At 38.7% G+C, this 26,987-nt stretch overlaps 2 protein-coding genes across 6 annotated transcripts; one reads left to right on the top strand and one right to left on the bottom strand.

Moving 5' to 3' along the window:
* The first annotated feature begins 1,829 nt into the window (after nucleotides 1-1,829).
* On the top strand, nucleotides 1,830-4,681 carry RPS27A (ribosomal protein S27a). Its single transcript, XM_080813939.1, has 6 exons — nucleotides 1,830-2,093; nucleotides 2,195-2,259; nucleotides 2,763-2,817; nucleotides 3,223-3,308; nucleotides 3,675-3,806; nucleotides 4,495-4,681. Exons 2-6 carry the CDS (start codon nucleotides 2,212-2,214, stop codon nucleotides 4,642-4,644), a joined length of 471 nt encoding a protein of 156 aa, XP_080670065.1. The 5' UTR covers nucleotides 1,830-2,093; nucleotides 2,195-2,211; the 3' UTR covers nucleotides 4,645-4,681.
* A 133-nt stretch (nucleotides 4,682-4,814) lies between these two features.
* Nucleotides 4,815-26,657, bottom strand: MTIF2 (mitochondrial translational initiation factor 2). 5 transcript variants are annotated; one of them, XM_080813935.1, is made up of 15 exons: nucleotides 26,435-26,546; nucleotides 25,973-26,134; nucleotides 24,427-24,649; nucleotides 23,911-24,022; nucleotides 20,122-20,293; nucleotides 19,512-19,672; nucleotides 18,444-18,620; nucleotides 15,918-16,057; nucleotides 13,805-13,929; nucleotides 12,191-12,395; nucleotides 11,365-11,617; nucleotides 10,369-10,509; nucleotides 8,171-8,335; nucleotides 6,508-6,648; nucleotides 4,815-5,907 (listed from the first exon to the last, which is right to left on the bottom strand). In XM_080813935.1, exons 3-15 carry the CDS (start codon nucleotides 24,640-24,642, stop codon nucleotides 5,735-5,737), a joined length of 2,181 nt encoding a protein of 726 aa, XP_080670061.1. In that variant the 5' UTR covers nucleotides 24,643-24,649; nucleotides 25,973-26,134; nucleotides 26,435-26,546; the 3' UTR covers nucleotides 4,815-5,734. The 5 variants fall into 5 exon arrangements, with proteins under 5 accessions (XP_080670061.1, XP_080670060.1, XP_080670063.1 ...); XM_080813934.1 differs by having other exon boundaries at nucleotides 25,888-26,134; XM_080813937.1 differs by lacking the exon at nucleotides 19,512-19,672 and having other exon boundaries at nucleotides 25,888-26,134; nucleotides 26,435-26,657.
* Between the last annotated feature and the right edge of the window lie 330 nt (nucleotides 26,658-26,987).

The raw sequence follows: 26,987 nt of genomic DNA on the forward strand, positions 1-26,987 counted from the left end.
GAGATGGATGGGGCACCTGGGTGGCTCAGACCATTAAGTGTCCAACTCTTGATCTCAGCTCAGGTCTTGATCTTGGGGTCATGAATTCAAGCCCCACATTAGGTTCCGCATGGAACCTACTTAAAATAAAAATTAAAAAAAAAAAATAGAGTTATGAGGCAGAATGAAAATGACCTGGGAAATGTGAAAAAGCAGAGGTCTGATGAATTGACCTTGGCAGGGGCGGGGGGCGGGGGGAGGGCACTCCAAAGTTTAGAGGTCTGGGAGATCAAGAGAAAGCAGCAAAACAGCTTGGAAAAGTGTCCAGGAAAGTAGAAGTGAGAGAGGTATCCTGGAAGTCAGTTTAAAAAAAGGAAAAAAAAAAAAAAGAAAAGAAAAGTTTCAAAAAGGGAGAGAGTAACTAACTGTGTCAAATGCTGACAGATCAAATAAGATTAAATGACCAGTGAATTTAACAATATGGTGGTCATTAGTGACCTACAAGAGCTATTCCACTGGAATGGTAGGGACAAAAACCTAATTGAAGTAGGTTCAGTCAGTGGAAGGGGAAAACTGGAGACAGTGAGTATAGACAACCTTTGAAGAAGTTTTGTTGTAAAGATGGAGACAAGTTGGCAGAATATGGGATGAACAAGGTTCCAGGAAGAAGAAATGGATTTTTCAGAAGTGCCAAAGCATGAGAGAGGTAAGCTAGGAACTTCAATTAGCTCAATCATTAAAGTGTAAAGTGAGTAATGGATTTGACAGCATAGGCTGAAAGGGAGGCAGAGGCAGAATATCATACTGAAGAATTTGGATTTTTATCCTGAAGGTGAAGTAGAATAACGATATAATCACCTTTACTTTTTAGAATATTCTGGGGGCAAAAATGAGGATGGGTTAGAAAAGGAGAAAGACTGAAGACAGGTGAGAAGTTAGAGAATTAACTCTTACAGGAGAAAATTAAGGAGAGCCTGAATTTGGGGTTGGGGCTGCAGAGGAGAGGGCATAGAGAGAGAAGACATTGGGAGTGTACATTAGAAAAGATTCCCTGGTCTGTGCAGTGGAGAAAGGCCAGAGGAAGGTGTGACTTGCTTCTAATGGGCCAGCCTTCCTAGGAGAGAACCCTGCACAGACTCCCAAATTCTTCCCGTTGGAAGATTTCCTTTATAACCACTCCCAGTGTCCCGACTTGGAAATTCTACAACCAACTACTCATTCCGCAGGTTTCTTTCCCATATGGCTTCATTTTAAAATCTGAAAACTCCGGAGATTTTCAACATATTAAACTGTTTCACACTAAGGAGTCCTACACCAGGCCCAGAACTTTCCTCAGACTGTGACAGATTTGGGGGTTGAAGACGTGGAGGAGCTACAGTTCGAAAAAGATGAACCCAAGGTTTTGAATACTACCTATCTTTGGCTGGAGCTGACCACATGAATTCCCTTCCCTCGGAGGCCAAAGCGACTGCAGGCACATCGCCGATCCTCCGCCCCTCACTGCTTGTGTCTGTGAGTGAACGATACTCTCCTTCCCCGACCCTTCTCCCGCTTCTTAACCTTTCCTCCTACTCATTCAAGTCTCGTTTCCACTTCAAACCATTACTCCGCCTCTCCCATCCTCCCTCCTCACCTGAACCCCTTTCTCCAAACACTGACTCCAACGCTTGTAGATAGTTACTAGGGAACCGTACGTGTGGAATTGCATCTTGGGACAAGTAGTCCTAACTAAAAGAAAGCAGTGGAAAACTACAATCCCCAGAAGACAGTTCCATTTCCTCCCTTTTCCTCCAATTAGGACCCCCCCTCAACCCCACCCCCTTCTAAAGACCCTCCTAGCCACGTGGCTTGTATGGGCAAGCCCTTTTAAAGCCATTTTTCGTTTGTTTAAATCTACTATTTCGAAAGCATTCTGAGGGTTAAAGTGAGAAACAAGTTCAGGCAAGAAAGGAGGAATGAGTTTCATGGCCCCGTCTGGCGGCATGTGTTTAGACAGCCGCTGTAACAGCAGTCCGGCATTTGACGTGGTCGCCTAAGAGGTGGGGCCTCTGGCGGGGGCGCCAGGAAACCCCGTGGGCCGGCGCCTTGCTTTCCTTTCCGATCCGCCATCTGCGGTGAGTATATGCTCTCGGGCCTCTCTCCGGCCAGTACCCTATTCGGTGCACTGGTCTGTGCCCCCACGTCTGACCCTTCTCTTCCTTTTCCTCAACCTCAGGTGGAGCCGCCGCCAGGATGCAGATTTTCGTGAAAACCCTTACGGGGAAGACCATCACTCTCGAGGTACGGTACGGGTCAGGTGGCGTGAGGAAGTCGAGGCCTGAAGTGGAGTCTGGGACTCCCCCCGCTTTCTGCCGTAAAATGCGCTTAAGAGCCTGGGTTCTGGAAACTGGCTCTGAATTGAGGGTTGTTGGCTGGGTAGGGGCCTAGGGCTGGCTTTCGATATCTGAAGTGCGGGTTTTCATCTCTTCAGTAGTTCCGGCCAGGTAGCCAAAGCAAGGGGCCCGCGGTGGGGGGAGGGAGGCGCTCCCACCGGTGGGCGCGAGCACGTGTGGCGCAGCTGCCGCTGTGGGACCTGGGCTTGGCTCGGCTCGGCTTGGTTCAGGAAGTGTGCTCGCCGGAGGCAGTCCTGGGGCGGTTGCCTGCCCCCTCGGTGAGTGGCCAACTTTGCTGGGGTAGGCTTCAGCTCTCCACCGGCTAGGCTCTTTGGTAACTTGCAAATTGAATTGGGCGTTTTCTCTAGTTTTTTTACTGTGATATCGGTATTTGCATTTTTAAACTCATAGGTTGAACCCTCGGATACAATAGAAAATGTGAAGGCCAAGATTCAGGACAAGGAAGGTAAGTGATATTTTCTAGTTAAGAAATTAGCTTGTACCGGCGCCAGCCTAACTACTGGACATACGTGCTGTTGGTGGGGTGGGAAGATGTCGGATTGACAAAGTGAAATGCTTTTGAAATAATAACAAATGTTTGTGAGCCTGGGGCCAACCAGGGGTGCTCTTCCTAATTGTGAACTTGGGCGAGCTATTTTAATTCTCTACCGTGCTTCATCTATAAAACGAAGGTAGTATTAGCATGTATTAACTGTTATTGGGATTAAATAAGGTCAGTTGTGCAAGCGTTTAACATGCCTAGCCTGTAGTAAGAACTCAGTGACTGCTATTAGTACCCTTTATCTGAGTAAGGATTATCCATAAATCTAAGCAGATGCCCTTGTTCTGATGTGACTTTATTTTTTATTAGGAATTCCTCCTGATCAGCAGAGACTGATCTTTGCTGGCAAGCAACTGGAAGATGGACGTACTTTGTCTGACTACAACATTCAAAAGGTCTGTTTAGAGGAAAGAGCAGTCCTTTAAATGTAAATCTTCCTTTGTAAGTTTTGATGAGCACACAAAAGTGGGGGAGAATAACATTAGCAATAGATTCCTAGGTGACTCTTGCATTAACATTTCAGAGACACTGTTAGAATTTCTCACAGCCTGGGTTGTGTAGATTGCATCCCATGGTGTGACTTAATGTATTCTTAAATCTCCCTATAAAACAAGTAGTTGATCCCCCGCCCCCCAAACTTCCTTATCTGTGGTATTGTGTATTTATCACATCCATTTGGAAGGTGTGTGAGGCTAGTTGCCCCTTAGTGGAATATGAACATTAATTATTTTAAAGCCTATTTCATCTTCTTCCATTAACAGGAGTCCACTCTTCATCTTGTGTTGAGACTTCGTGGTGGTGCTAAGAAAAGGAAGAAGAAGTCTTATACCACTCCCAAGAAGAATAAGCATAAGAGAAAGAAGGTTAAACTGGCCGTCCTGAAGTACTATAAGGTGAGCCAATGTAATAAAAACGTTTCTGGGTGCCTTGTTAGCACAGTAGGTAGCGTGTCAGTCTCATAAAAACGTTTTTATCCACAGATTAATAAATTTTGTTTGCATCTCTGGTTCTATACTTTCTATTAAATTTTTGTTTTATGTTTGGTATTTGAATAAGCTTCATATGATGAGGTTCACTTTTAGCTGCTTATTCCAAACTAAGTTCTGATTTTGAAGTGAGATATATGGGTTTAGGTCTTAACTCTGTCAGCCACTTGCAAGGCAAGACTTTAATGGGCTCTGAACTATTTTGTTCTGATAATTACTATTGAGGATTTTGAGTGCTTTGGTTTTTTGTTTTTTTTGTTTTGTTTTGTTTTAAAGATTTTATTTATTTGCCAGAGAGAAAGAGAGAGTACACAGAAGCAGGCAGAGAGGCAGGCAGAGGCAGTGAGAGAAGCAGGCTCCCTGCCGAGCAAGGAGCCCGATGTGGGACTCGATCCCAGGACGCTGGGATCATGACGCGAGCCGAAGGCAGCCGCTTAACCAACTGAGCCACCCAGGCGTCCCGAGTGCTTTGGTTTTTAAATACAAAAAAAAACTACACCGTTTTGTGATGTTAAAGGTTGAATTTTGAGTCACTTAACTTAGACTTCAGAATATGTTGTAAAATTATCTTAACAGCAGGTTTGTACTTATTTAGGTGGATGAGAATGGCAAAATCAGTCGCCTTCGTCGGGAGTGCCCTTCAGATGAGTGTGGTGCTGGAGTTTTTATGGCTAGCCACTTCGACAGACATTACTGTGGCAAATGTTGTCTGACCTATTGCTTCAACAAACCAGAAGACAAGTGATTATATATGAGTTAATAATAAAAGACATGAACTAACATTTAATTGTTGAATTTTATTCCAGCGACTTAGAGTGGTTTTAAGTATCCAACTGATGATCACACCATTTTAATAAACTATACATACTTTGGCAGAAAAATTAAGATTGTATTTAATACCAGTTATCTAAGTAAAAGCCAGTTTATGTTTCTGTCAGTTTCTTTGTCCATAGTATTGAAATTTTGGACCAGGTAATTCTTTGAGGACTGTCCTTGTGCACCATGGCCTCTACCCACCTGATGCCAGTAGCACATCACCCATTCCCACCACCAGGTATATCCAGACTTGCCAAATGATCCATGGCATGGTGAGAAAGAGGGAGCTTCCCCTCCTCCCTGCCCCCCCCCCCACTCCAAGACACTAATTTGTATGAACTGGTGTTACATCTTGCTTAAACAAAGGCTGTGATTGATTTGTTTCGTATATAAAACATGTAAAGGCTAAGCTTTCAGAAATAAATTCGACATCCTGAGTCCCTGGGTGGTTTGGCTGGGATGGATATATGCTATCTATAGTACAAGGGAACATTCTACAATGTTGAGTGTGAAATCTTGGAATTTTAAACACTTTGTCCAGTAGTGTGTTAACACTGAAAAATAAAGTTTTGAGAAGTATTTGGCACCATATTTTGTCCATAACTAAATTCAGGGAGGTTTGCTTATCTTGATACCACTCAACTAAAACATGCACTTCAAGTATATTATAAAGTGATTATATTCTACAGCATACCAATAATTAACTGCCTTTTACCACACCATTCTTTTCAGGATTTCTATTTGGAGTCATGTTTAAAGTTTCCTATTTCTGTAGTATTTTGACAAGTTATCCATGTTAATATTGGAGTAACTACTAGGGTATTTTTTGACCAGAAGTGGTGAATTCTTACCTTCAGTAAAGTAAAACTAGTTGCTCTACAATAAAGCAAGACATTTGTTTATAGTTTTTATTAATTTATTTTTTTAAGTAATAATCCACCCAGCATACAGTTTGAACTCTGGGATTAAGAATTACATGCTCTACCAGGCACCCCGTTGTTTACATTTTTAATAAAATTTTAAAATCCTGGGTCCCAGGAAGTCTTGGCTGGAACTTGTTTTTCTTCATAACAAATAATTTCATCTCCCACTTTAAATTCTATCTTTTCTTCACTCAAACTGAGACCACAATCCATTCCAGTTTTGATGACTGAAACGTCATCTTTATGGTGTTTCAATGAGCTTAATGAACCTTAAGGAAACAGAAAAAATCCAAGGTTCATAAATATTCAACAAGTAATAAATACTACTAAGTGCTATATAGCTGGTATTAAAAGGAAATTAAAAAACAAATTCTCAAGTTTTATGGTCCTACCACGTTAAATGACAACTAAATACTATGGAAAATCTCCAAAGGAAAATGGGTTTGCTGTAAACAAGATAGGGTTTACAGTGAAAGATAACTAAATCTCCCATTTCAAAGGGAGACTTAACTTTGCAGGGGACTGGCATATTCAGGACTTAAAGAGATAAACTCAGCAAAAGACTACAGGCAAAAGGTCAAAAGGAAGTATGCAAATACAGTTCTGCAGAAAAGTATAGAACACAGCTAGAAAGGTAGTTTTGGGGCCAATTTTTAGAAGCTTAGAAAATTAGATTACTGATTAATTAGGATTATTATTACAGGTTATTAGAACTTGGAGGGAGCCCGTCACCACGACCACGTTTGAGTTCCCAAGAAGGAATGGCCTGAACAAGGATATGGGAGTGAAAGATTTCAGATGGTTATACAGAATAAGGTTTTGGTGACTGGATCTGATGTCTATTAGAAACAGACTGTGATGTTGCTTACCCTTCCAAATAACATCTCCATTACGGATTAATTTAAATTTTTTTTGTTTTTCTAACTGTCCCTTTTGGACTCTGCAGCCAGCCACAGGAACTTTTTTCTTCCCTTCTGTTACAGAAAAGGTAGCTAGTATAGAAGCTTCACCTTAAGAAAGAAAAGAAAATTATTAAGTACACAGAAAACAAAGATTCTAAGAAATACATAATTTCACACATTCTGCATGGCAAGAATTAAAAGTGAGAAAAATACAAACTCATGCATAGACAGAAATCCAAGTTTTCTTTGATTCTGCCAACTTTATTTTCCTGACCACTATTAGAAACATAAACATGAGGGGTTCCTGGGTGGCTTACTTAGTTAAGCCTCTGCCTTTGGCTCAGGTCATGATCCCAGGGTCCTGGGATGTAGCCCCGCATCCCAGCGGGGAGCCTGCTTCTCCCTCTGCCGCTTCCTGCTCCTGTTCTCCCTCTCCCTCTCTCTCAGTCTTGTGCGCACAGTGGCTCTCTCAAATAAAAATCTTTATAAAAAAACAAAACAAAACATGAAATCCCTGGGTTTTCTTGGAAAAGAACATCACAAGAATACATGTTTGCCAAAAGAATAAACGAAAGTGGAATTCATTTTCTTAGCTGAATAAAATGTACTAGAAGATTATAGTTTACTGTCTGTGCCATAAAAACCTAGTTTTCAGCTGTCCCTCAATATATTTTCTCAAAGATCATCTGTTGGGACACCTGGGTGGCTCGGTCAGTTGGGCATCTGCCTTCAGCTCGGGTCATGATCCCAGGGTCCTGGGATCGAGTCCCATATTGATCTCCTTGCTCAGGAGGGAGCCTGCCTCTCCCTCTTCCTGCTGTTCCCCTGCTTGTGTACTCTCTCTATGACAAATAAATCCTTAAAAAAAAAAAATTTGTTTTTAGCTGACTTATTTTTATCTCCCCATTGGTAATTTATATCCACTTAAGAATACTAATTCTGTGACTCAAGCTTAATTTTTTTCACTGAAAATTAAATTATAATAATGACATGCTATCACACACTATAAGATACCAATTTACTGAGGTTAGTGTTAATTTGGCTCCTAAAAACCCTCCTGTGACTCAAAAGTTTTCCAAACTGCACTTAACATAAGAATTTACCAATTGTCATGTTTAACAGGTCAGAAAAAATCTAAAATCTCCGGACCATAAGAACAGATAAAATGGTTCAATAAGTCTCAGATAAGTTTAGGTTTCCAGCTGGCCAAGGGATATGCTAGAAGAAAGTTTTTAAATACGTGATACTTAAACATAAAGTAAACTATCTTCTCATGGTGGATTTTCCTGCTAGCTTCCAGGACAAAAATCAATGGCTTCCTCCACAGCACTATATATAATCTTTATCCCCCCCATTCCAGTCTTTGTATTACAATTAGTTGTTGATGTCTAAATTTTAGGGCCTCTGTATCCTCAAGGCAGAAGCACAATGTCGCAAACGGCAGGTGTTTACAATACATATGTAGTTACACTGAATAGATCCATAGTAGTCATTTTTTTCTACAACACAGGCTATATATTGGAACAGTGAAGATATTTCAACAGTGAAATACATTTTCCCCTAAACTTTGCTTTCAAGTGTTATTTACAGCACCTAAAATATCAATGTTCAACAATTAGTGAACACTCACCTATTGGATGCTCTTCCACAGTGCACGGCAATCTGCTGCTCAATTCCTCCTGCAAATCTTCAATCAGGTGGTAAATGATTTTGTGAAGTTTAATTTTTACTCCTTTTTTTGCAGCAGACTTCTGGATAACATTGCCTACATTCACATTGAAGCCATATATAACACCTGGCAAGCAGAAATACAATCAATAAAGTAGCACAAATACTGCATTAAACACTTCTTTCAAACAGAAACTCAAATCTAAATATTGTTTTATTTCCAGGGCACCTGGGTGGCTCAGTGTCTGCCTTCAACTCAGGTCATAATCTCAGGGTCCTGGGATCGAGCTCCACATCCGGCGCTCTGCTCAGCGGGAAGCCTGTTTCTCGCTCTCTCTCTCTGCCACTAGCACTACCCCCGCCCTGCAACTTGAGCTTGCTCTCTCTCTAATAAATAAAATCTTATAAAAAATAGTTTTATTTCCTTCTATGTAAATTAAAAGCAAGTAGGGAAAATAAGAAATTCTGTAATTTTTTCTCATGAAAACTTATTAGTTTTCAAATTAATGACAAGATTTTATAAATTATGGTTTAATAAGGAAAATTATGATTTTTAAATCCATCCATTTAAGAGACAAAAGTGCCCACAGCATGCAAGGCTAAATACAACTTTGATTTTTATACCAGAGAAATAAGAAAAATTGATTAGGGCTGAAATACTACATTATTTTAATAACAACTGTATTACTAAATTATAATCTTACTGTCTACAACTTTTTGCAGGTTACTCATAAGTATTCAGTTGCCCAAAAGATGGTCGATAATAGTAACTTAATTGGTAAAGTTCAAGAGTTATTTTAGAAATGAGAGAATTTCCATGGAGCTGACCATTTTACCAAAGAATTGTGTATTTAGGGGCACATGGGTGGCTCAGCAGGTTGAGTGTCTGACTCTTAATTTTGGCTCTAGTCATGATCTCAGGGTGGTGGGATGGAGCTCCACCCTCTGCAGGAATTCTGCTGCTTCTCCTGCTACTCCCCCTGCTCACACACACTCTTTTTCTCTCTCAAATAAATAAATCTTAAGAAAAAAAAAAGGAGTATGTATTTAACTGCAAATACTTTGGAGGGAATAAAAAAGTACAACACTGTTGAGACGCCGGGTTGGCTCAGTTTGTTAAGTGTCTGCCTTTGGCTCAGGTCATGATCCCAGGGTCTTGAGATCAAGTTCCACTTAGTGCTCCTTGCTCAGTGGGGAGCCTGCTTCTCCCTCTGCCCACTCCATGTGCTTGTGCTCACTCTTTCTCTCTCTCTGACACATAAATAAAATCTTAAAAAAAAAAAAAAGGCAAAACACTCTTACCTTAAGTGAAAAAAAATAATGCAAACTACTTAAGAGAAAAACACAACCACCTTGAAAGTCTTATCATTAAGAATTCATTCAACATACTATCAACATTTCATAGTATAGTGTAGGCCAGTCAGTGCCTAGAAAATACTTGGAATTAACCAGCATTACTAAACATACCTTTTCAGTAGTACAGGTAACATCTCATTTTAACCTAGTCCAGTCATGAAGTAGCTTCTTTCTAAGTGATTCATCAATTACTCAATAAAATGTTAGTGCTTTGCTTGATAGTCATGACAGTCATGAGTCACCTTTTTGTACTTTTTGTATATCATAAGTTCAACTAATAAACAGTCCCCCTGCCTTCTAGGCATTTAAAGCTAAAAACAGTGCTGCTCGCTTTGGAAGCACACACACTAAAGCTAAAAACAGCTTTGAATCTAAAAGATATGATTTGTAAAATTACCAATAAACAAAAAACTGGTAGACAAAAGTAAAAGGTGAAGTGTTGAAGAGGCTGATTACAGTATTAAGAGCATTCAAGTCTAAATAAAGAATAACCAGCCCTGGATTGGGTGGGGAATTGGGAGGGGGTAGAGGACAATAATCTTCAAAAAACAAAACAAAACAAGAAACACTACTGAGGCTTGAAAGAGTTCCCGAAGGTTGCAGTTCAGGGACAATGAGCAGAGCTACGGCTGCAATACTGCACATTGCATTCTGCTCCATGGCTGGGGCTCCACTACAGCAGGAAGGGGGATGCTTATAAGGGTAAATGGCAGATTGACTAGCCAAGCAACAAAAGACAGAAGCAAATGGTTCACACTGTGTTCTAGGGAACACAGTTAAACAAATAGCAAAGAGAATCCTTACCACGAAATGTTTCAGCAAGGTTAACGTCATTTTCACTGACATCACCCACACCAAAATGTACTAATTCAAGTTCACACTCATGTGAAGCATCATAGGTATCCATGATGTTCACAATGGCCTCAACGGAACCATCAACATCACCTAAATGCAGCAGAAGTTTAAAATTACTGGTGTTAAGAGCCATTAACAGACACAAAAATGACAAAAATCTATTTAAAGCCATAACAGGAATCCCATTTACCACTAAATCCATTTTTATTTAGGTTTAGCATTATAATTATCTATTTAACTTTAAATAAAGTATAATGAACCAAATGTACATTTACAACAAAATCAGCAAGAAAAATGTTCATTAAAATCTCCTCCAGTGAGGGATGGGCAAAAATGGTGAAGGAGGGCAAAGGCACGAACTTCCGGTTACAAAATAAGTAAGTCATGAGATATAACATACAGTATAACAACTATAGTTAGGAATACTATATTACATATTTGAAAGTTGCTAAAAGAGATCTTAAAAAAGTTCTTATCACAAGAAAAAAATTTGTAACTATGTATGATGATGGATGTTAGCTAGACTAACTGTGATGGTCACTTTGCAATATATACTAATATCAAATCATTATGTTATACACCAGACACTAACATGTTATATGTCAATTATATCTAATTTAAAAAAAAAAATCTCCTCCTGGGACACCTGGATAGCACAGTCGGTTAAGCATCGGACTCTTAGCTTTGGCTCAGGTCATGGGATCAAGGACTGTGTTGGGTTCCGAGCTCAACGTGGATAGAGCCTGCTTTACTTTCTCTGCCCCTCCCCTGCTTTCTCTGTTTCTCTCTCAAATAAATATATAAATCTTTAAAAAAAATAAAAAATAAAAAAGACTACCCCTAAATGCCAAAATAATTTTAGCTTAAATTTAACGGCCCAAATTGTGAGAAAAAAATACATATATTTAAAAAATAAGTTTTAAAGTACAATCTTTCCAAAGTCACCTTTAATAATTATAGGAAGAATGGGTGAATCCCTTTCTTCTTTCTCTTTTGCCTTCAAGGGTTTTTGTTCTTTTCTTTCTTGGTACTTTAGAAAGGATCTCTCCTTCCAGTGTATGTTGCCATACTTCTCACGGGCTTTCTGATGTGCTTCTTGGTGTTCCTTTCGCTTTTCTTCTACTACTTTCAGATCCTCTTTATTTTTCTCCTGTTCCTGCTCATACTTTCTCCAGTCAACAACTGCACGTGCCCTTGGCTTTTCAGGGAAAAAAACAGGCATTATTTAACTAAATAGAAACCAGTAATTTATGTGTTACGTTTTTCCCCAACTTAGCTTAGCTTAACTCATACATAAAACCACTAATTTTATAAATTTCAAGAGACATATAAAACTTTAATCTGGGAGCTTTGTGTGTAACAGATGATTTAATTTAAAAATATTAGCTCAAGGGGGTGCCTGGGTGGCTCAGTGGGTTAATCCTCTGCCTTTGGCTCAGATCACTATCTCAGGGTCCTGGGATCGAGCACTGCGTCGGGCTCTCTGCTCAGCAGGGAGCCTGCTTCCCTCCCTCTCTCTCTACCTGCCTGCCTCTCTGCCTACTTGTGATCTCTGTCAAATAAATAAATAAAAAATCTTAAAAAAAAATATTAGCTCAAGTTTTTAAAAATTCTATAGCCAAAATCTAAAATGGCACTACTGGCCCCCTCATGGGCCCTTAAAGTCTAAAAGTATCTGTTAACATAAATATATTTACTTAGTATAACATTAGAGATTAATATTTAAAACCACTGTTATCATATCTAATATGTAGGAATTAGCTTGATATACCTCAGATTCTACTTCAAGAATTTCATCTCCTGCAGAAGGGAGGTCTCTCCAGCCTATAATTCCCACTGGCATGCTGGGGCAGGCTTCATGGATTGTTTTTCCATTCTCATCAAACATTAAACGTACTTTTGCCCAACTCTTTCCAGCAACCAGAATCGAGCCTTTCCTCAAAGTTCCTCTTTGAATTATAGCTGTAGTAACAGGACTAAAATGAAAACAAATGTATATATTCTTAATGCCATAATCAGGATGTAAGAACACTTTCTTAAGTAGAGCAAAGATATCTTTATGAGACTTTAAAAAAAAAAATATATATATATATATATATATATATAATGTACACACAGGGTTAAATCCACTTCCCATGCAGGCTTTCACACTATAAAAACATTTCTACTTAATTGCCAAAAGGTGGAAGCAAACCAAAAGTCCATCAACTGAAAAATAAAGAAAATGCAGTATATACATACAATGGAAAATTATGCCAGCTTAAAAAAGAAGGAAAGCCCTGTCATATGCTCCAACATGAATGAACCTACCTCAAGGACATTATGCTAAGTGAAATAAGCCAGTCAAAAAGGACAAACACTGTATGATTCCACCCATATGAAGTATCTAAAGCAATCAAAATCACAGAAACAGAGAACTGAAAGATAATTGCTAAGGGCTGGGGAGGAAAGGAGAGGAAATTAGTGTTTCACGGGTATTCAGTTTCAGTTTTACAGGATTAAAAAGTTCTAGAGATCTGCTGAATAGCAATGTGAATATACTTAATACTACTGAACGATATACTTAAAAATGCTTAAGATGGTAAATTTAATGTTATCCTTTTATCACAAATTTTTTTGAAAAATGGAAAAGCAAAACCATTTCTTATAAGCGTATGGTAGTGGAGGGTGCAGATAGCTAAGTGTTCTGACAGAATCCTCATCCTCCTTCTGTAACTAATTTGTTAAGCAGTGAAACTTCTTGCTGATAGGGAGAAAAATTTAAGAAGAAAAGAGCAATCCAAAGACCTTCCTATATATTATATTAATGGGGAAGGACATAAAGAATCTAAGAACCCTAAAATGCAACAATTACTATTTCATTCCAATTTGTTGGTCTATGAGGCTTTATTTACCAATTCAGTTAAGTCAGTGGGAAAAAAAAATTCAAACTGAACTACTTATGTCATCTAAATGCGACTAGTAGATACACAGAGATAGTTGCTATGGTCTACTAATAACTGCATTTTTTGTTCTATGTGCTAGTGCAATAAAATGCTTTTCAAAGCAAATGCTTTGAAAATATTGTTCATGGAGCACCTGGGTGGCTCAGTCATTAAGCATCTGCCTTTAGCTCAGGTCATAATTCAGGGTCCTGGGATGGAGCCCTACATCAGGATCCCAGCTTGGTGGGAAGCCTGCGTCTCCCTCTCCCACTCCCTCTACTTGTGTTCCCTCTTTCACTGTGTCTCTCTGTCAAATAAATAAATAAAATCTTTAAATAAAAAGAAAAAAAATATTGTTCATGTCTAACAATAATACACAATAAAAATAATACTGTTACATAATCAAGTCATAAAAACAATGAAACAAAATTATTAAAAAGCAAGAATTTTTAAAGTCCTACCCTCTTCCTTTGTCTGTGAAAGATTCTATTACTGTTCCTTCTACTGGACCAGTGGAGTCTGCTTTCAATTCTAACATTTCTGCCAAAGCAACCGTTGCCTCTGCCAAAGCCATCAGATTATCACCCTTTAACAAAAAAAAAGGTGTTAACATATAATAATAAAATATTATCTATAAATTTATATACCAAGGTCAGAAAGCCAAATACTTCTTTACAGTTTATTATACGTTTCTCTTTAAGCATTAAAAGCATGAATTATCCAATTAGAAAGGAAGCAAGGAAAAGAGGAAGGGAGGAAGGGAGGGAGGGAGGGAGGGAAGAAAGAACAAAGGAAGGTAAAGCAAGAAAACCTGATCCAGTGACAGATCTTTCAAGGAAGAATGGCCACTAGTGTGCTCTTTAATACCCTTTCATAAACATATCCTTCATCCATTCTCTCTCCTCCATGCGTCTCTACAATTGTGTCTTCTTCCTCTCACTTTCTTTACAATGCTACTTTGCATTTGAAGTTTATCCAACTGCACAAGCTTTCACATCTATTATTTCATTTGATCAACTTAAGAATGCTGTGAAATAAGTATATCAAACATTACTTACTCTTATTAAATAAATGAGAAAAAGTATGAACCAGACCCAGGCTTTAAGACGTACTCTGTAATCACCCAGCTATACAATCTTGAAGAATCACTTCTCTCCCCTGGATCTCCTTTCCTCAATTGTAAAACGAGGAAGCTAGATTAGATGATTGTTTCACCTTTAATGACCTATGTTAACTATGCTTTCTACGGCTCCAAGATCACACAGCTGATTATGTGGAGATGGAACTGACGGGCAAGGGGTTTTTCCATTCTCTGTTTTACTAAGAGACTGCTTAGTTGTCAGAGTATAAACAATGGGACAGGTGTAAACAAAGCTGATAAAATAACTTGCTCACCTATCCACTTGTTACTAGTATTTATTCCAATTTACAAAATCCTGTCCTGAAAAGCAGAGCTAGGGTATTTCTTTGCATGAAGTATCCTCTATCTCTACTTGGAAAAAAAGGCCTCATCTTACTTCCTGCCACTCCCTCCCAATTTCCTCCACTCCCCAGAAATCATCTCTGCCATGACTCCAAGTGTGGTTAAGCAGCTTTACATTTATCTACTCACTCCTGGTACCTGGGGAGAAAAGGTGACCATGCCTTCAAATGTTTTAGTCTTGCCACATGGCTTTCAGAGTGCAAAAGCAATCGGGGTAGAGTGGAAAGATAACAACGTAAGGTAGCATTTTATGAGTTTCAGAGAAAAAAAAGGCATGGCTTTACTATTAATGGAGGCATGTTTGCTAAGCATCTTAGAGGTAACACATTTAGGAAAATTAAAGATAAAACGAGACGTAACTAGAGGAAGGTGGCTAAATATAGTACCATCCCTTCAGTGAATGAGGAGAAAAAAAAAGTATATTATGTACAAACGATGGACTATGGCAAGAATGGACAAAAAAGGAAATGTCACTTAGCAGCAACCTGTATAAAACAAGAGAATTGGAAAATGCTGTCATACAGCAGATACTCATCTTCCTTGGTGTTTTTCAATCAGAAAATAATAATTGGTCATTGAGAAGACAATGGAATTCATCAAAAATAACATAAACTTATAGCAATTTAATTCACAGAAACATTGAATTAATCAGTAACAACAAACTGAACCCAAATGTTTTTATCTTTGTATTAGTGAAGTTTTTGTTTAAATCTCCCTTAAATGCCCTAAGACCTATATTTTTTCCACTACAGAAACAAGTACTTTTTATTACAAATTGGATTTCCTTTCTGCTTAAAAAGGTCTTTAGCAGCTTACTGTAACCCTATCCTCACATTTGCCATTTGTTCTCATTCTACGTATCTCATAATAAGAAAAGCATTAGGTATGGACTTCACCTGGACACTGTTCAGCTGTGTAACCCTGGACTGGTGATCTGCCAAAGCAAGGTGATGATACCAGCTTTGCCTAGTACTACAGAGGATTTCTAAACAACAGAAATGCTATGTGTCAAGATGTTGTTTCTGTGCACTTTGTGCATTAGGTACAGCAGGCCCGTCTGGACACATCATCTCTGAGCTGCCTGCATTTACCGTGAGTGCAGAGATGTGCACTGCTTGGACGTCGCCACCATAATCTTCACAGACCACATCATAAGCTAGCAGTTCTTTTTTCACTTTTTCAGGATCAGCCTCAGCTTTGTCACATTTGTTTATGGCAAGGACGATAGGAACTAAAAGAGAGTTTAAAAGAGTTAAAAAGAGATGAAGACACCTTCAAAGCCAGGTATTGAGAGTGAGACACCAAATTTTTCTGGCTTTCTCTTTAGTCAGTAGATGTACTGAGCTAAAAGACAGATCTAAAAAAAAAAAAAACATGCTTTAGACCCCCTTTACTCTGCCTTCAGCACATAAAGGAGGATTCTGGATGTGAGATGTCAAAACTATCATTATAAGCAGATTCTGAATTAAGAACAGATACCTAAGATGATAAAAACCAACCAAACAAAAAACAGCATTTTGGGTAGAGAAAGACCTATCTTTTAACCTAAATGTAATTATCAGCAACTACACTGAAGATAATCTCCAGGCCAAAAAAAAAAAAAAAAAAAATATGGGAAGATTTTAATCCAATTCTAAACCACTAGATCATCTGCATCTAGCTATTAAGTCATTTAAAGCCCAACATTGCATTCTGAGGTGAAACTAAGTAGCATTATTATAAAGTTTCTTTTAGGATTTACAGCAATCTTTTATTCATACATACTCATTGAGTATCATAGTAGAGTCTCAACAAATGTTTGCTTAATGAATGAGCCAAATAATCTTATAATCTACTTGTCAATATTAAACACACCCTCACATTAGAGAAATCGCATAAAATGCTATGAGATAATTCTCTGGTTGGGAACCAACTTTGCAATTTCCTCAGGTATGAAAAGAAGGGAAACTGAAAACAGACACAAAAAAGTCATATAATCCACAAGATACTATTTTTTTTTTAAGATTTTATTTATTTATTTGTTAGAGAGAGGGAGAGAGAGAGCACGAGCACAGGCAGGCAGAGTAGTAGGCAGAGGCAGAGGGAGAAGCAGGCTCCCCGACGAGCAAGGAGCCCGATGTGGGACTCGATCCCAGGGTGCTGGGATCATGACCTGAGCCAAAGGCCGCCGCTTAACCAACTGAGCCACCCAGGCGTCCCATCCACAAGGTACTATTATGAAAAAGTACATTCCATATGAATGAACTGGAACTTAACAGGGACAAGAGAAGAGGTATAGAAAGCATGATGTAGGGGTGCCTGGATGGTTCAGTGGGTTAAAGCCTCTGCCTTTAGCTCAGGTCAGATCCCAGGGTCCTGGGATAGAGCCCCACATTGGGCTCTCTGCTCAGCAGGGAGCCTGCTGCCTCCTCTCTCTCTACCTGCCTCTCTGCCTACTTGTGATCTCCGTCAAATAAATAAATAAAATCTTAAAAAGAAAAAAAAAGAAAGTGTAATGTAAGAAATTCATCCTATCTCAACTACCTGCTTTATGCAAATCCCCAGCAAATTTATCACTTTCCTCTTTTTGTTATATTCCCTAGAATCACTATGAACATAGTCCATTCCACTAAGGCAGTTTTGAAGAATTAAAAAGGCAAAAGTAACACTGGAAACTAGAAGACCAGACTCCAAATATGGAAAATTTTCTCTTGCCAACAAACCTAGAGGAATATGATGCATGCTTCATCAGGTACATTTTCTCAAGAGAGCAGTTATTTTCTCAATGGGTGGAGGGTCATATCAGAGTAAGAATGAATGTACAAAGTATGTGTGTGGAGGGAGTGGCTATTCCTAAAGTTTTTAAATGAAGAAGCAAGGGAGAAGATAGCTAAGTGATTTTCTAAAAGTTTCAATTTTATACCTTTGACCAAATAAGAACTTATTTCAAGCATACGAAGGAAAAGTTTCTCTTTACTTTTTTTTTTTAAGATTTTATTTATTTATTTGAGAGAGCGAGCGAGCATGAGTAGGGGAAGGAGCAGAGGGAGAGCAAGAAGCAGACTCCCCACTCAGCAGGGAGCCAGACTCGAGAGTTCATCCTGGAATTTCAAGATCATGACCTGAGTCAAACGCAGACACTTAAAGGACTGAACCACCCAGGCGCCCTGAAAAGTTTCTTTCAGAGAATTCCGGGCAATAAATGAATAAGGAATAATAGAATATCACCACTTTGCAACTCCTAATGTATTTAGGTGATGGATACATAGAAGTTCATTATTCTGTTCTTACTTCTGTAACTGTTTAAAATTTCCATGATAAAAATTTTTTAAACAGTCATTGGAAGCCATTAAATTCTCACACCATGCCAAGTAAGGAAACAGTATTGGAAGGACTGTATTTGTGATCCCACATACCCAGTTGAATCCTACTACACTCTTCTCAGTAGTTATGTCTGTGGGAAAACAATTCAACTGTCTTTGAGCCCTATCTGTAAATAGGTGTAATAATCCTAGGATTGCCAGAAAGATTATATGAGCTCCATGTAAAGGGCCCCAAAAGGATGACTTTAAGGAGAACCTTTCTTTTTAAAAAAAAGCAACTTCTTTCCTGATATACGTAAGTCAGCCACACGGTACCTTGAGCATCTTTGGCATGCTGAATAGATTCTACAGTTTGTTTCATCACTCCGTCATCTGCAGCTACAACCAATATGACAATGTCAGTGACCTGAGCACCTCTGGCTCTCATTGCTGAGAAAGCAGCATGTCCTGGAGTATCCAGAAAGGTAATCTTTTCCCCAGAAGGCAGAGAGACTGTGGAAACAGAAACCCAAGAACACTGAGGACTCAAATATGTATTTTCTTAATACAAAGAAATACATGTGAAATTATCAAACAGAATCAACAATTCTTAAAATGACTTATTCTTTCCATTAATCTTAGTCAGGAACAATACAGCTCATCATTTCACGCTGAAAAATAACAAAGCAGTGAAACCTTTAGGGTTTTCCTTTCATGTAATAATTTCAAACTAAAACTCTTTCTAGAATATACTTTTCATAAAAAACCAACTGGTATGTATCGATTCTGGAGAACAGAGCAACAGTTAATAGGCAGTCTCCCCTTCATTAGTAAACATCAGCTGCACAACTACCCTCAGCAACAAATGCAATTTAGTATATGGTTAGGAGCTTAGAATTTGAGCCCAAACCCAGCCTTGAGTGTAAATCCTGGCTCTGCCACTTACTAGCTGTGTACCCTGAACAAGTAACTTAATCTACACAAGCCTCAGCATCCTTATCTATAAGTAAGAATATCAACACCTACCTCATGATGTTGTTGTGAAGATAAAAAAGATAAGGCATATAAATAAGGTGCCTACCACAGTGCTGGGCACTTGCTAGGTGCTTAATAAATGGTAGCTGTTACTTAATTATTAGGAACATTATCAAAACCTAGCACTTAAGAACTGTAGCCTCATTAAACCAAACTAAGAATGAGCCAGGATAAAAAAGGTAATATCATTTTCTTCTATAGAATGTACAAAATAAGCCTTATTAACCAACTGCTCTATATTTCATTAGACCAATGGCTTTAAGCACTAGGCTTCCCTTTTGAGTTTGTCTATCTCATACTGTGACACTTGGTTTAAGAAAATATTATGTGGGGGTCCCAGGCACATTGTAAGATAATGTGTGTCCATACCAAGAAAGGCACCAATGTGCTGAGTGATGCCTCCAGCTTCCATTGCTGCCACTTGAGTTTTTCGCAGTTTGTCAAGTAACGTCGTTTTCCCATGATCAACATGGCCCATTATAGTAACAACTGGGGACCTTGGGGTTAATAAAGCTGGATCTGCCTGAGGCCTACAATTAACAGCAAAGGAGTTTCATTTCTTAAATATCTTTATAGCCAGTAAATTGGTTTGCAGTCATCTCTGCGCACTACCATTAACAATAAAACCCAACATTCAGCTTTGATTAGATAGAAGTATCTTCCTCTTCCATAAATGCAATGACCTATAGCAAAATATATGACTGCCCATGTACAGTTGGCATCTTCACAACAATACACAGACTCAATAAGATTTTTAAGGTCAGGATCAATATACACACTCAGCAAACTAAGAAATATAACCCTCAGAGTTTTATAACCTGAATATACTTTCCAATGTTTTAAACACTTTTGAAGAAAAATTTAATCTATATTCCACATCAATTTAACTGCAAAAAAATTTTAAGGTATATCTTTCCATTATAAAGTGTGAATAAAACTATGTGGTTTCCTTCCGCCAATATACGGGGTTAAGTTTTACCTTCTTACGGCATCTTTATTTTCTCTGACTTTGTCCTGTTTTAATTTGCTCCATTTTAACTTCATCCCCGCCTTCTTAACTACTTCTTTGATCCAGACTTCATCTAAACGTGAGTGTGCTTCTAGTGAATCTAGGTCAATAGCAGTGTTCATTAAAGCTTCATATACACAATCTGGGTGGAAGAGATAAGACCTTTTAGGATCATGAATTAAATGTTAACAAAAGTGACCTCTGTTAATAAATGTCTACATATGAACAGTAGACTCAATGAAAAGAACAACTATATAAGCTGTTCCTCTAATGTTAACAAATCATAAACAAGCTGAAAGAAAGTTATCTTTAAAATATGATTCATCTATATTGACAATGCTGCATTCATAAATATTTGAATATTTATGTACCATAAGAATCATCTGAGCTACCAATAAAACATTACAGGTTGTATACATTTATATTGAGCAGTTTATCACAGCCTAGTTCTTTGAAAACTTGTAGCTACACATGTCATGCATATATAAATAAGTATGTATATATAGTTGATTCTCATTATTCGTGGTGGGTATGTTCTATAAGCCCACCATGAATACTGAATTAACAACCACTAAACCATCACTCCAAGGGGAAATACAAGGTTAGGTTCTTCCAGTTCCCAATCACCTCTTCATTAGCCAATCAATACATATTATGTGTTTCTGTTTCAAGATATCTTCCTTAATATATACTGTTGATTCAGTAATGCTGAACTCATAGCCAAAAGCACTAAACCTAGTACGTGAACATAGTTTATCTAACACATGTATTTTCTCTGTAAAGCACATTATGGCCTTCTTGCAAGTTAGTAACACTAAACAGCACTTCATTCAGTACTATGCTTAGGAGCCACTTTCATCAGCAAAATCAACAAAAAGGACAAAAATGTGAAAACATGACATTAAATTAGCCACAAAATGACGCTTGTTTACAGCATAAGAGCTAAAGCAAAAGGCAAAAGTTGCCTTGTTGAACCTCAGTTAGGAATGTGTGATTGGGCAATTCAAACTTTTCGCGGCTCCACGCATGTCCAGGAATGATTGCAAAAGCATTCTGAATATTGATTTGGGGCTATAAATACATTTTAGAGAATTCGGCAATAAAAAAAAATTCCCAAATAATAAGGATCAGTTGTAGGTATACACACACACACACACACACACACACACACACACAGTGTCTCGGAATAAACATAACACATATAACTTGTTTATTCATTTATGTACCTATTTAGGGTATCCAAAAGTCTTGAAATACAGGAAAAATATTTACTTGTTATTCTTTTTTGCATTTTACTTAATGTACTTTGTTTTCATTTGTCATATTTCCCTGTAGATAATACATGAATGTATCTGTGATGATAATAGGTAAATAGTTTTATGTTTCTAGACTTTCAATTACCCTATATATATTTCAAGGGGCGCCTGGGTGGCTCAGTGGGTTAAAGCCTCTGCCTTCAGCTCAGGTCATGATCCCAGAGTCCTGGAATCATGTATCAGGCTCTCTGCTCAGCAGGGAGCCTGCGTCCTCCCTCCTCCCCTGCCCGCCTCTCTGCCTACTTGTGATCTCTATCAAATAAATAAAATCTTTAAAAAAAATTAAAAAAAATATATATATATATTTCAAGAAACAGATGTGAAAGAAAGGGATCCTGAAATAAGTAGAACACAATTCAAAAAGAATATCCTATTCACTAGTGTGCAGGTAAAGGTTTACTCACAAGACTCTCCAAAAAAAAAGAAAAAACCTTTCCTTATTATAGCATTTCTCAAGTTCCATAGTGCAAATACTCCCACCATGGTTGATTTCAGCTACCAATATGAAGTCACTGAACACAGAGATGGAAAGAGACAGGCAGTAGCGCACTGTTATATTGCACTCCCACCATATAGGTACATGGACGTAAATAACCTCAAGAACACAGAAAATAGTAAAATGCAGTAAAATAATTAGGAGTGAAGGGATTTGATGAATAATACCTTTGTTTATGATTTAATTTTTGTAATGGTTGTGTTTACCAGCTCACATACTTCCTCAGGCTAGCAATCGGCCCAAAATCTGGTGCAAACCACACCTACACATCACTGATCCTACCCTGTAATAATGCCAAGAAACCCTTCCCTATGTATATCCCCACCACATACTTTCCCAAGAAAGCACATTTTAAAAGAATATGGTACAAATGATCTATATGGATATGCAGTCAGAGAACAATAAAACTCTAACCATATAAATTAAAATAAGTACAATTCTATTTTTAATAATGCTAAAACCCCTAATAATCCAGTAATTAGTCTTTCAATGTTATCCTAAACTTTTGAAAGTAGTTTATACAGAGATAATCTCTTTCCCTCTATATTAAATACGTTGAGTAGGGGTGCCTGGGTGGTTCAGTGGGTTAAGCCTCTGCCTTCGGCTCGGGTCATGATATCAGGGTCCTGGGATTAAGACCCGCATCAGGCTCTCTGCTCGGCAGGTAGCCTGCTTCCTCCTCTCTCTCTCTCTCTGCCTCTCTGCCTACTTGTGATCTCTGTCTGTCAAATAAATAAATAAAATCTTTAAAAAAAAATGCATTAAGTAGTAACATATTATTTTATCTTTATCCAAGACTTAAACATTTACAAATACGAAAGTGCCCAAAGCATTTCAATCAGAAATATTACATCTTAAGTTATTTTAATTGACCCAGCAGAGGAAAAAAATCTCCTTATGTTGCTAATGCAGTAGTTAAAAACATTTACCATTTTTTTTTTAAGTAGGCTCCATACCCAGCATGGAGTGCAGCATAGGGCTTGAATTCATGACCCTGAAATTGAGATATGAGTTGAGATCAAGGGTCGGATACTTAACTAAGCCACCCAGGTGCCCCAAAACTATTCACCATCTTTAATTCAAATGAGATGCAAATATAGTATTAAATAAACTTCAGATAGGTAACTTTTATTTAAATTTAAACTTTTATTTAAATCATGGCATATCAGTTTTGGGTCTAGAGCAGCAATCCGTAGGATTAAATTAATATTTTAATTATTTGGCAGTACAAAAGAATTATTACAGTTATAGGTGGGGGCGGGGCAGCCAATGTTTAAAAAAAAGAATCCTCAGGGAGCCTGTGTGGCTCAGTCAGTTGAGCATCTGCCTAGTGATTTCAGCTCAGGCCATCATCTCATGGGTCCTGGGATAGAGTCGCCTCAGGGCCCCCGCTCAGTAGGGAGTCGGCTTGGGATTCTCTTTCCCTCTTTCCCTCTCCCTCTGCCTCTCCTCCTACCTGCGCGCACATGTGCCCGTTCTTTCTCTCTCTCTCCCCCTCTAAAATAAATAAACAGATTAAAAAAAAAGAATCCTCACCTTTAAGTGATAAATACAGAAATATTTATGCACTGACAGATTAATAACTGTCACTAGCTTATGCATATATTATGCTTATTTTCCATTCCTTCTGCTTTCATATATATATGAAAATTGCCAGTAATAAAAGTTTTTAAAAAGTCATATCTATTACCAATATTATTTATAAAATCATATCAATACAGTTTTCCTTGGAAAAACTGTCAATGATAGAGCCACATGTATTTGTTCTCTTAAAGTGACAAGAAAGTAATTAGAGTTTATGACCTAAAGTGAAAAATACTGGAATGATTTAACATCTTTTTAAACCATCAGTCTAATTTTCATCTTTGAATGTCTTCAGTCTCACTGCAAATAAAAATGTAGCTATTCCATTTCCCATATTTTTCCTTATAAAATTATCTGACCCACCTATGTCTTTTTCCATTGCTTTGGCCAGTTCCTCAACAGTCATTCCAATCCATACCTCCACCTCCTTTTTGGATTTTGTTGAAAATAACTGAGATTTCTGTGATCTTTCTTCCTATTAAAAATTCAGGATGAATACAGAAGAAAAAAATAAAAAACTTTAAGTGACAGTATAGATTTATTCTGGAATATCTACCACAATAACAACTCCTATTTCTACCAACAGTCCCATAAGTAGTTAAACCTTAGATTAAAATTTACCGTCCTATGCCCTTACTCCACTATTATATACTAATTTCCAAGTAATCAAATTCATCAGCATTAATGAACAACAAACTAGAACGTGCCTTCTTCACAAAGATTTACTGCCTGGAGTCCAGCATTAAGGAATAAAATTCTATAATGACAATATACCCAAATAATATAATAATAATTATATATATTTATATATATATATATATAATATAATAACTCATCTCAGACCAAATAATATAGTAACTGATAGAAATCTGTAACTACCTTCTTTGTTACTAGAAGCCTATATTGAGATAAAGCCGCCCCAATGAGCGGGTCTGTTTGCCAGGGCCGAATGCAGAGCTGAGCTGTCCACACCGGGTAAGCAGATGAAAACACATGATTCCACTGTGCTAACCTTCTCTGACCCAGGCTGTGCAGCTGCCTAAAGACAGTGTGAAATCGTAGCAAGTTCTCCAATTTCAGTATCTTCTGGTTCATGTTTCCCCTGGAGAAAGTTTTAAAACAATATCTTGGTTAATATGAAAATCAAGTTAGCAAATATTAAGTGGATTTCTACTCCATGAAAAACACTGTGCTAGAGTTACAACAATAAGTACAGCTAGATTCCCACCCTGAAAACTCATGGCTAATTCAGGGAGATGGAATTTCATACTAACTACTCTGTAGATGTTAACGATCGTTATTGTTAATGTTCCTACCACAAGAGAACTGAAATACAATTTACAAAGTAATTTTTTTTTTCATTCTTGAAACATCAACTAACCAGATCACAACTAGAGTGACTTTTCTAAAACACAATTTTGAACTTATCAGCTCTTTGCTAAACACCCTCCAGTGGCTAGACATTATTCCCTTTAACGAAAACATGCTATATAAGGACTCATTATCTGCCCTCTGCTAACCTCTCACTTCATCTGTTACTCTTACAGTCCCCTCCCTCCTATCCCCGAGCTATCTCTGACCCCCCTGTAATCTCCGATGGCTTGTCATCTAATTTTTGAATCTTTGCATATGCTATCTCTACTCAGAACTGTCTTTCAAGCCTCGGTATTTTTCCCTCTTCCGACCTCCCCCTCCCCCAAAAAAGATTAGAGTGGGAATGAGGCGCCTAATAAATATCTATTGATAACACCTTTTGAATGTTATTCTTGTAATGAAAGAAGAGTTACCTAAGAGAAAATTGCAACAGAACTTAATAGTGTAGTTCAGAACTCAGGAGTATAGTTATTTTCTCCTTGAGTTGTCTTTCCACTCTCAGTACTGCATTTCTACAGCTTTGCTTTTCGTTTTTAAAGAGCCACTAAAATAACGTAAGATGTACAGGTTCTCTCCTCAACATTTCTTGAGTATCACCTTCCAGACATTATATTTGAGGATGCTGATTCAAAGTTTAATGAGCCAGAGTCCCTTCCTTCAGAATTTACTGTCCTTAAGACTTCCAATATAAGATTCTTAGGCACATGAAACACCTCAAGAATGGCACATTTTTTAAAAATCTTACTTAGGTACATGTCCCTGGCCTAAGAATAAAGGGATTCATTCCTCTAAGAAAAAGAATTTTAATGAGCTTAAAACCAGATGTAACACGGGTATAAATTAGCAGAATGGAAAGAAAAGCACTACATGGAGACTAACCAAAGCACAGACAGATGACTGAAAAACACACTGCGGGGGGTGCGAGGGGGGGTAGAATGCAGGTGTGAAAACTGTTAGGAACCTTACTTGCTACTTATTCCAAGCTCCTCATTTCATAGAAAAGGAAAATGAAGAGTCCAAAGAGGTCAAAAAGATTTCTCCAAGGTCATACCACCAGTTAATGACAGTCAGGCCGAGAAGACAGGCTGACTCCCAATTCGCGGTTCTTTCGCAGCTAGGCTATCCTCATCATGGAACCCGAAGAGATGCTAGAAATACGTAGCTGCGTTAGTGGAAACGGTTTAACGTAGGAGCTGTCAGCTTTGGAATTTATCTGAAAGGTAAAAAGAAGTCATTGTAGAAAATCGACGGCCCTCGAACCCGGCGAAAACTTCGCCTGGAACCCGGGCCTGGAAAGCTTGGGCCCTGGGCATGCGGGGCGCGCGGGAAGCGAGAGCTAGCCCGCCGCTCCCGGCCGAATAAAGCTTTCGCTATGCCAGGGGCGGGGTCCCGCCGGGATTAAAGCCCTCGCGGAAAGGCTTCCGATCGCTCAGTGTTTATAGCCGGTGCCACTGCCACTTCAAGGCAACAGTACACGCCCCCCGGGACGACCCGACAAGGGAACCCCACTCACTTCGCTACTACATTAGGCCCGGCGCGACCGGACTCTGAAGCAAAACGGAGATCACCTTGCCGGCCCGGGACAAAATCCGTCAGCCAATCAATCCGTCCCCCTAAAGGTCCCCGACGGACTTCCGGTACTGCCGGAAGAGGTCCTTCCCGAAAATAGGAACCCCGAATCCGAAATAGCTGCGGCGGCCAGGAGTGGGATGCCGGAGGTTCCCCAGTGGGCGCCCAGAGCTTGGGGGGTGGGGGGTGGGGGGTGGGCGCTACTTCAACCTGTGGCAGCCTCCCAGGGGTGGCGGTCGCTTCGGCACGTCCCTTCACTTTCTGGAAGTCCCTTAGTGCTACACTGGGGCTTGAGCTGCTTTGGTGTTGCAATGTGCAAAGAGAAATGATATGCTTTTAAAAGACACATACCTAACGAGGGAAAAATGCAAGGGAATGTGGTGATAGAACCAGCTAGCACTGGGCGAGAGGCGCCTTCTCTTTCAAAAGTCGCCTCATTTATGGGTAGCCAGAGTTCCAGTCTCAGCTCATTCCCCGTTGTGTAGGCCTGGGGACGT

This window comes from Martes martes, assembly GCF_963455335.1.
Source record: "Martes martes genome assembly, chromosome: 9".
Lineage (NCBI taxonomy): Eukaryota > Metazoa > Chordata > Mammalia > Carnivora > Mustelidae > Martes > Martes martes.

Excerpts from the sequence above, each read along its gene's own strand:
- RPS27A (XM_080813939.1), top strand. The coding sequence starts at position 2,212 with ATGCAGATTTTCGTGAAAACCCTTACGGGGAAGACCATCACTCTCGAG. Across the intron at positions 3,309-3,674 it reads CTGACTACAACATTCAAAAG|GAGTCCACTCTTCATCTTGT; the intron begins GTCTGTTTAGAG and ends TTCCATTAACAG. Across the intron at positions 3,807-4,494 it reads CCGTCCTGAAGTACTATAAG|GTGGATGAGAATGGCAAAAT; the intron begins GTGAGCCAATGT and ends GTACTTATTTAG.
- MTIF2 (XM_080813935.1), bottom strand. The coding sequence starts at position 24,642 with ATGAACCAGAAGATACTGAAATTGGAGAACTTGCTACGATTTCACACT. Across the intron at positions 13,930-15,917 it reads TGCACATCTCTGCACTCACG|GGTGATAATCTGATGGCTTT; the intron begins GTAAATGCAGGC and ends TTTTTGTTAAAG. Across the intron at positions 8,336-10,368 it reads CCTTGCTGAAACATTTCGTG|GTGTTATATATGGCTTCAAT; the intron begins GTAAGGATTCTC and ends TCTGCTTGCCAG.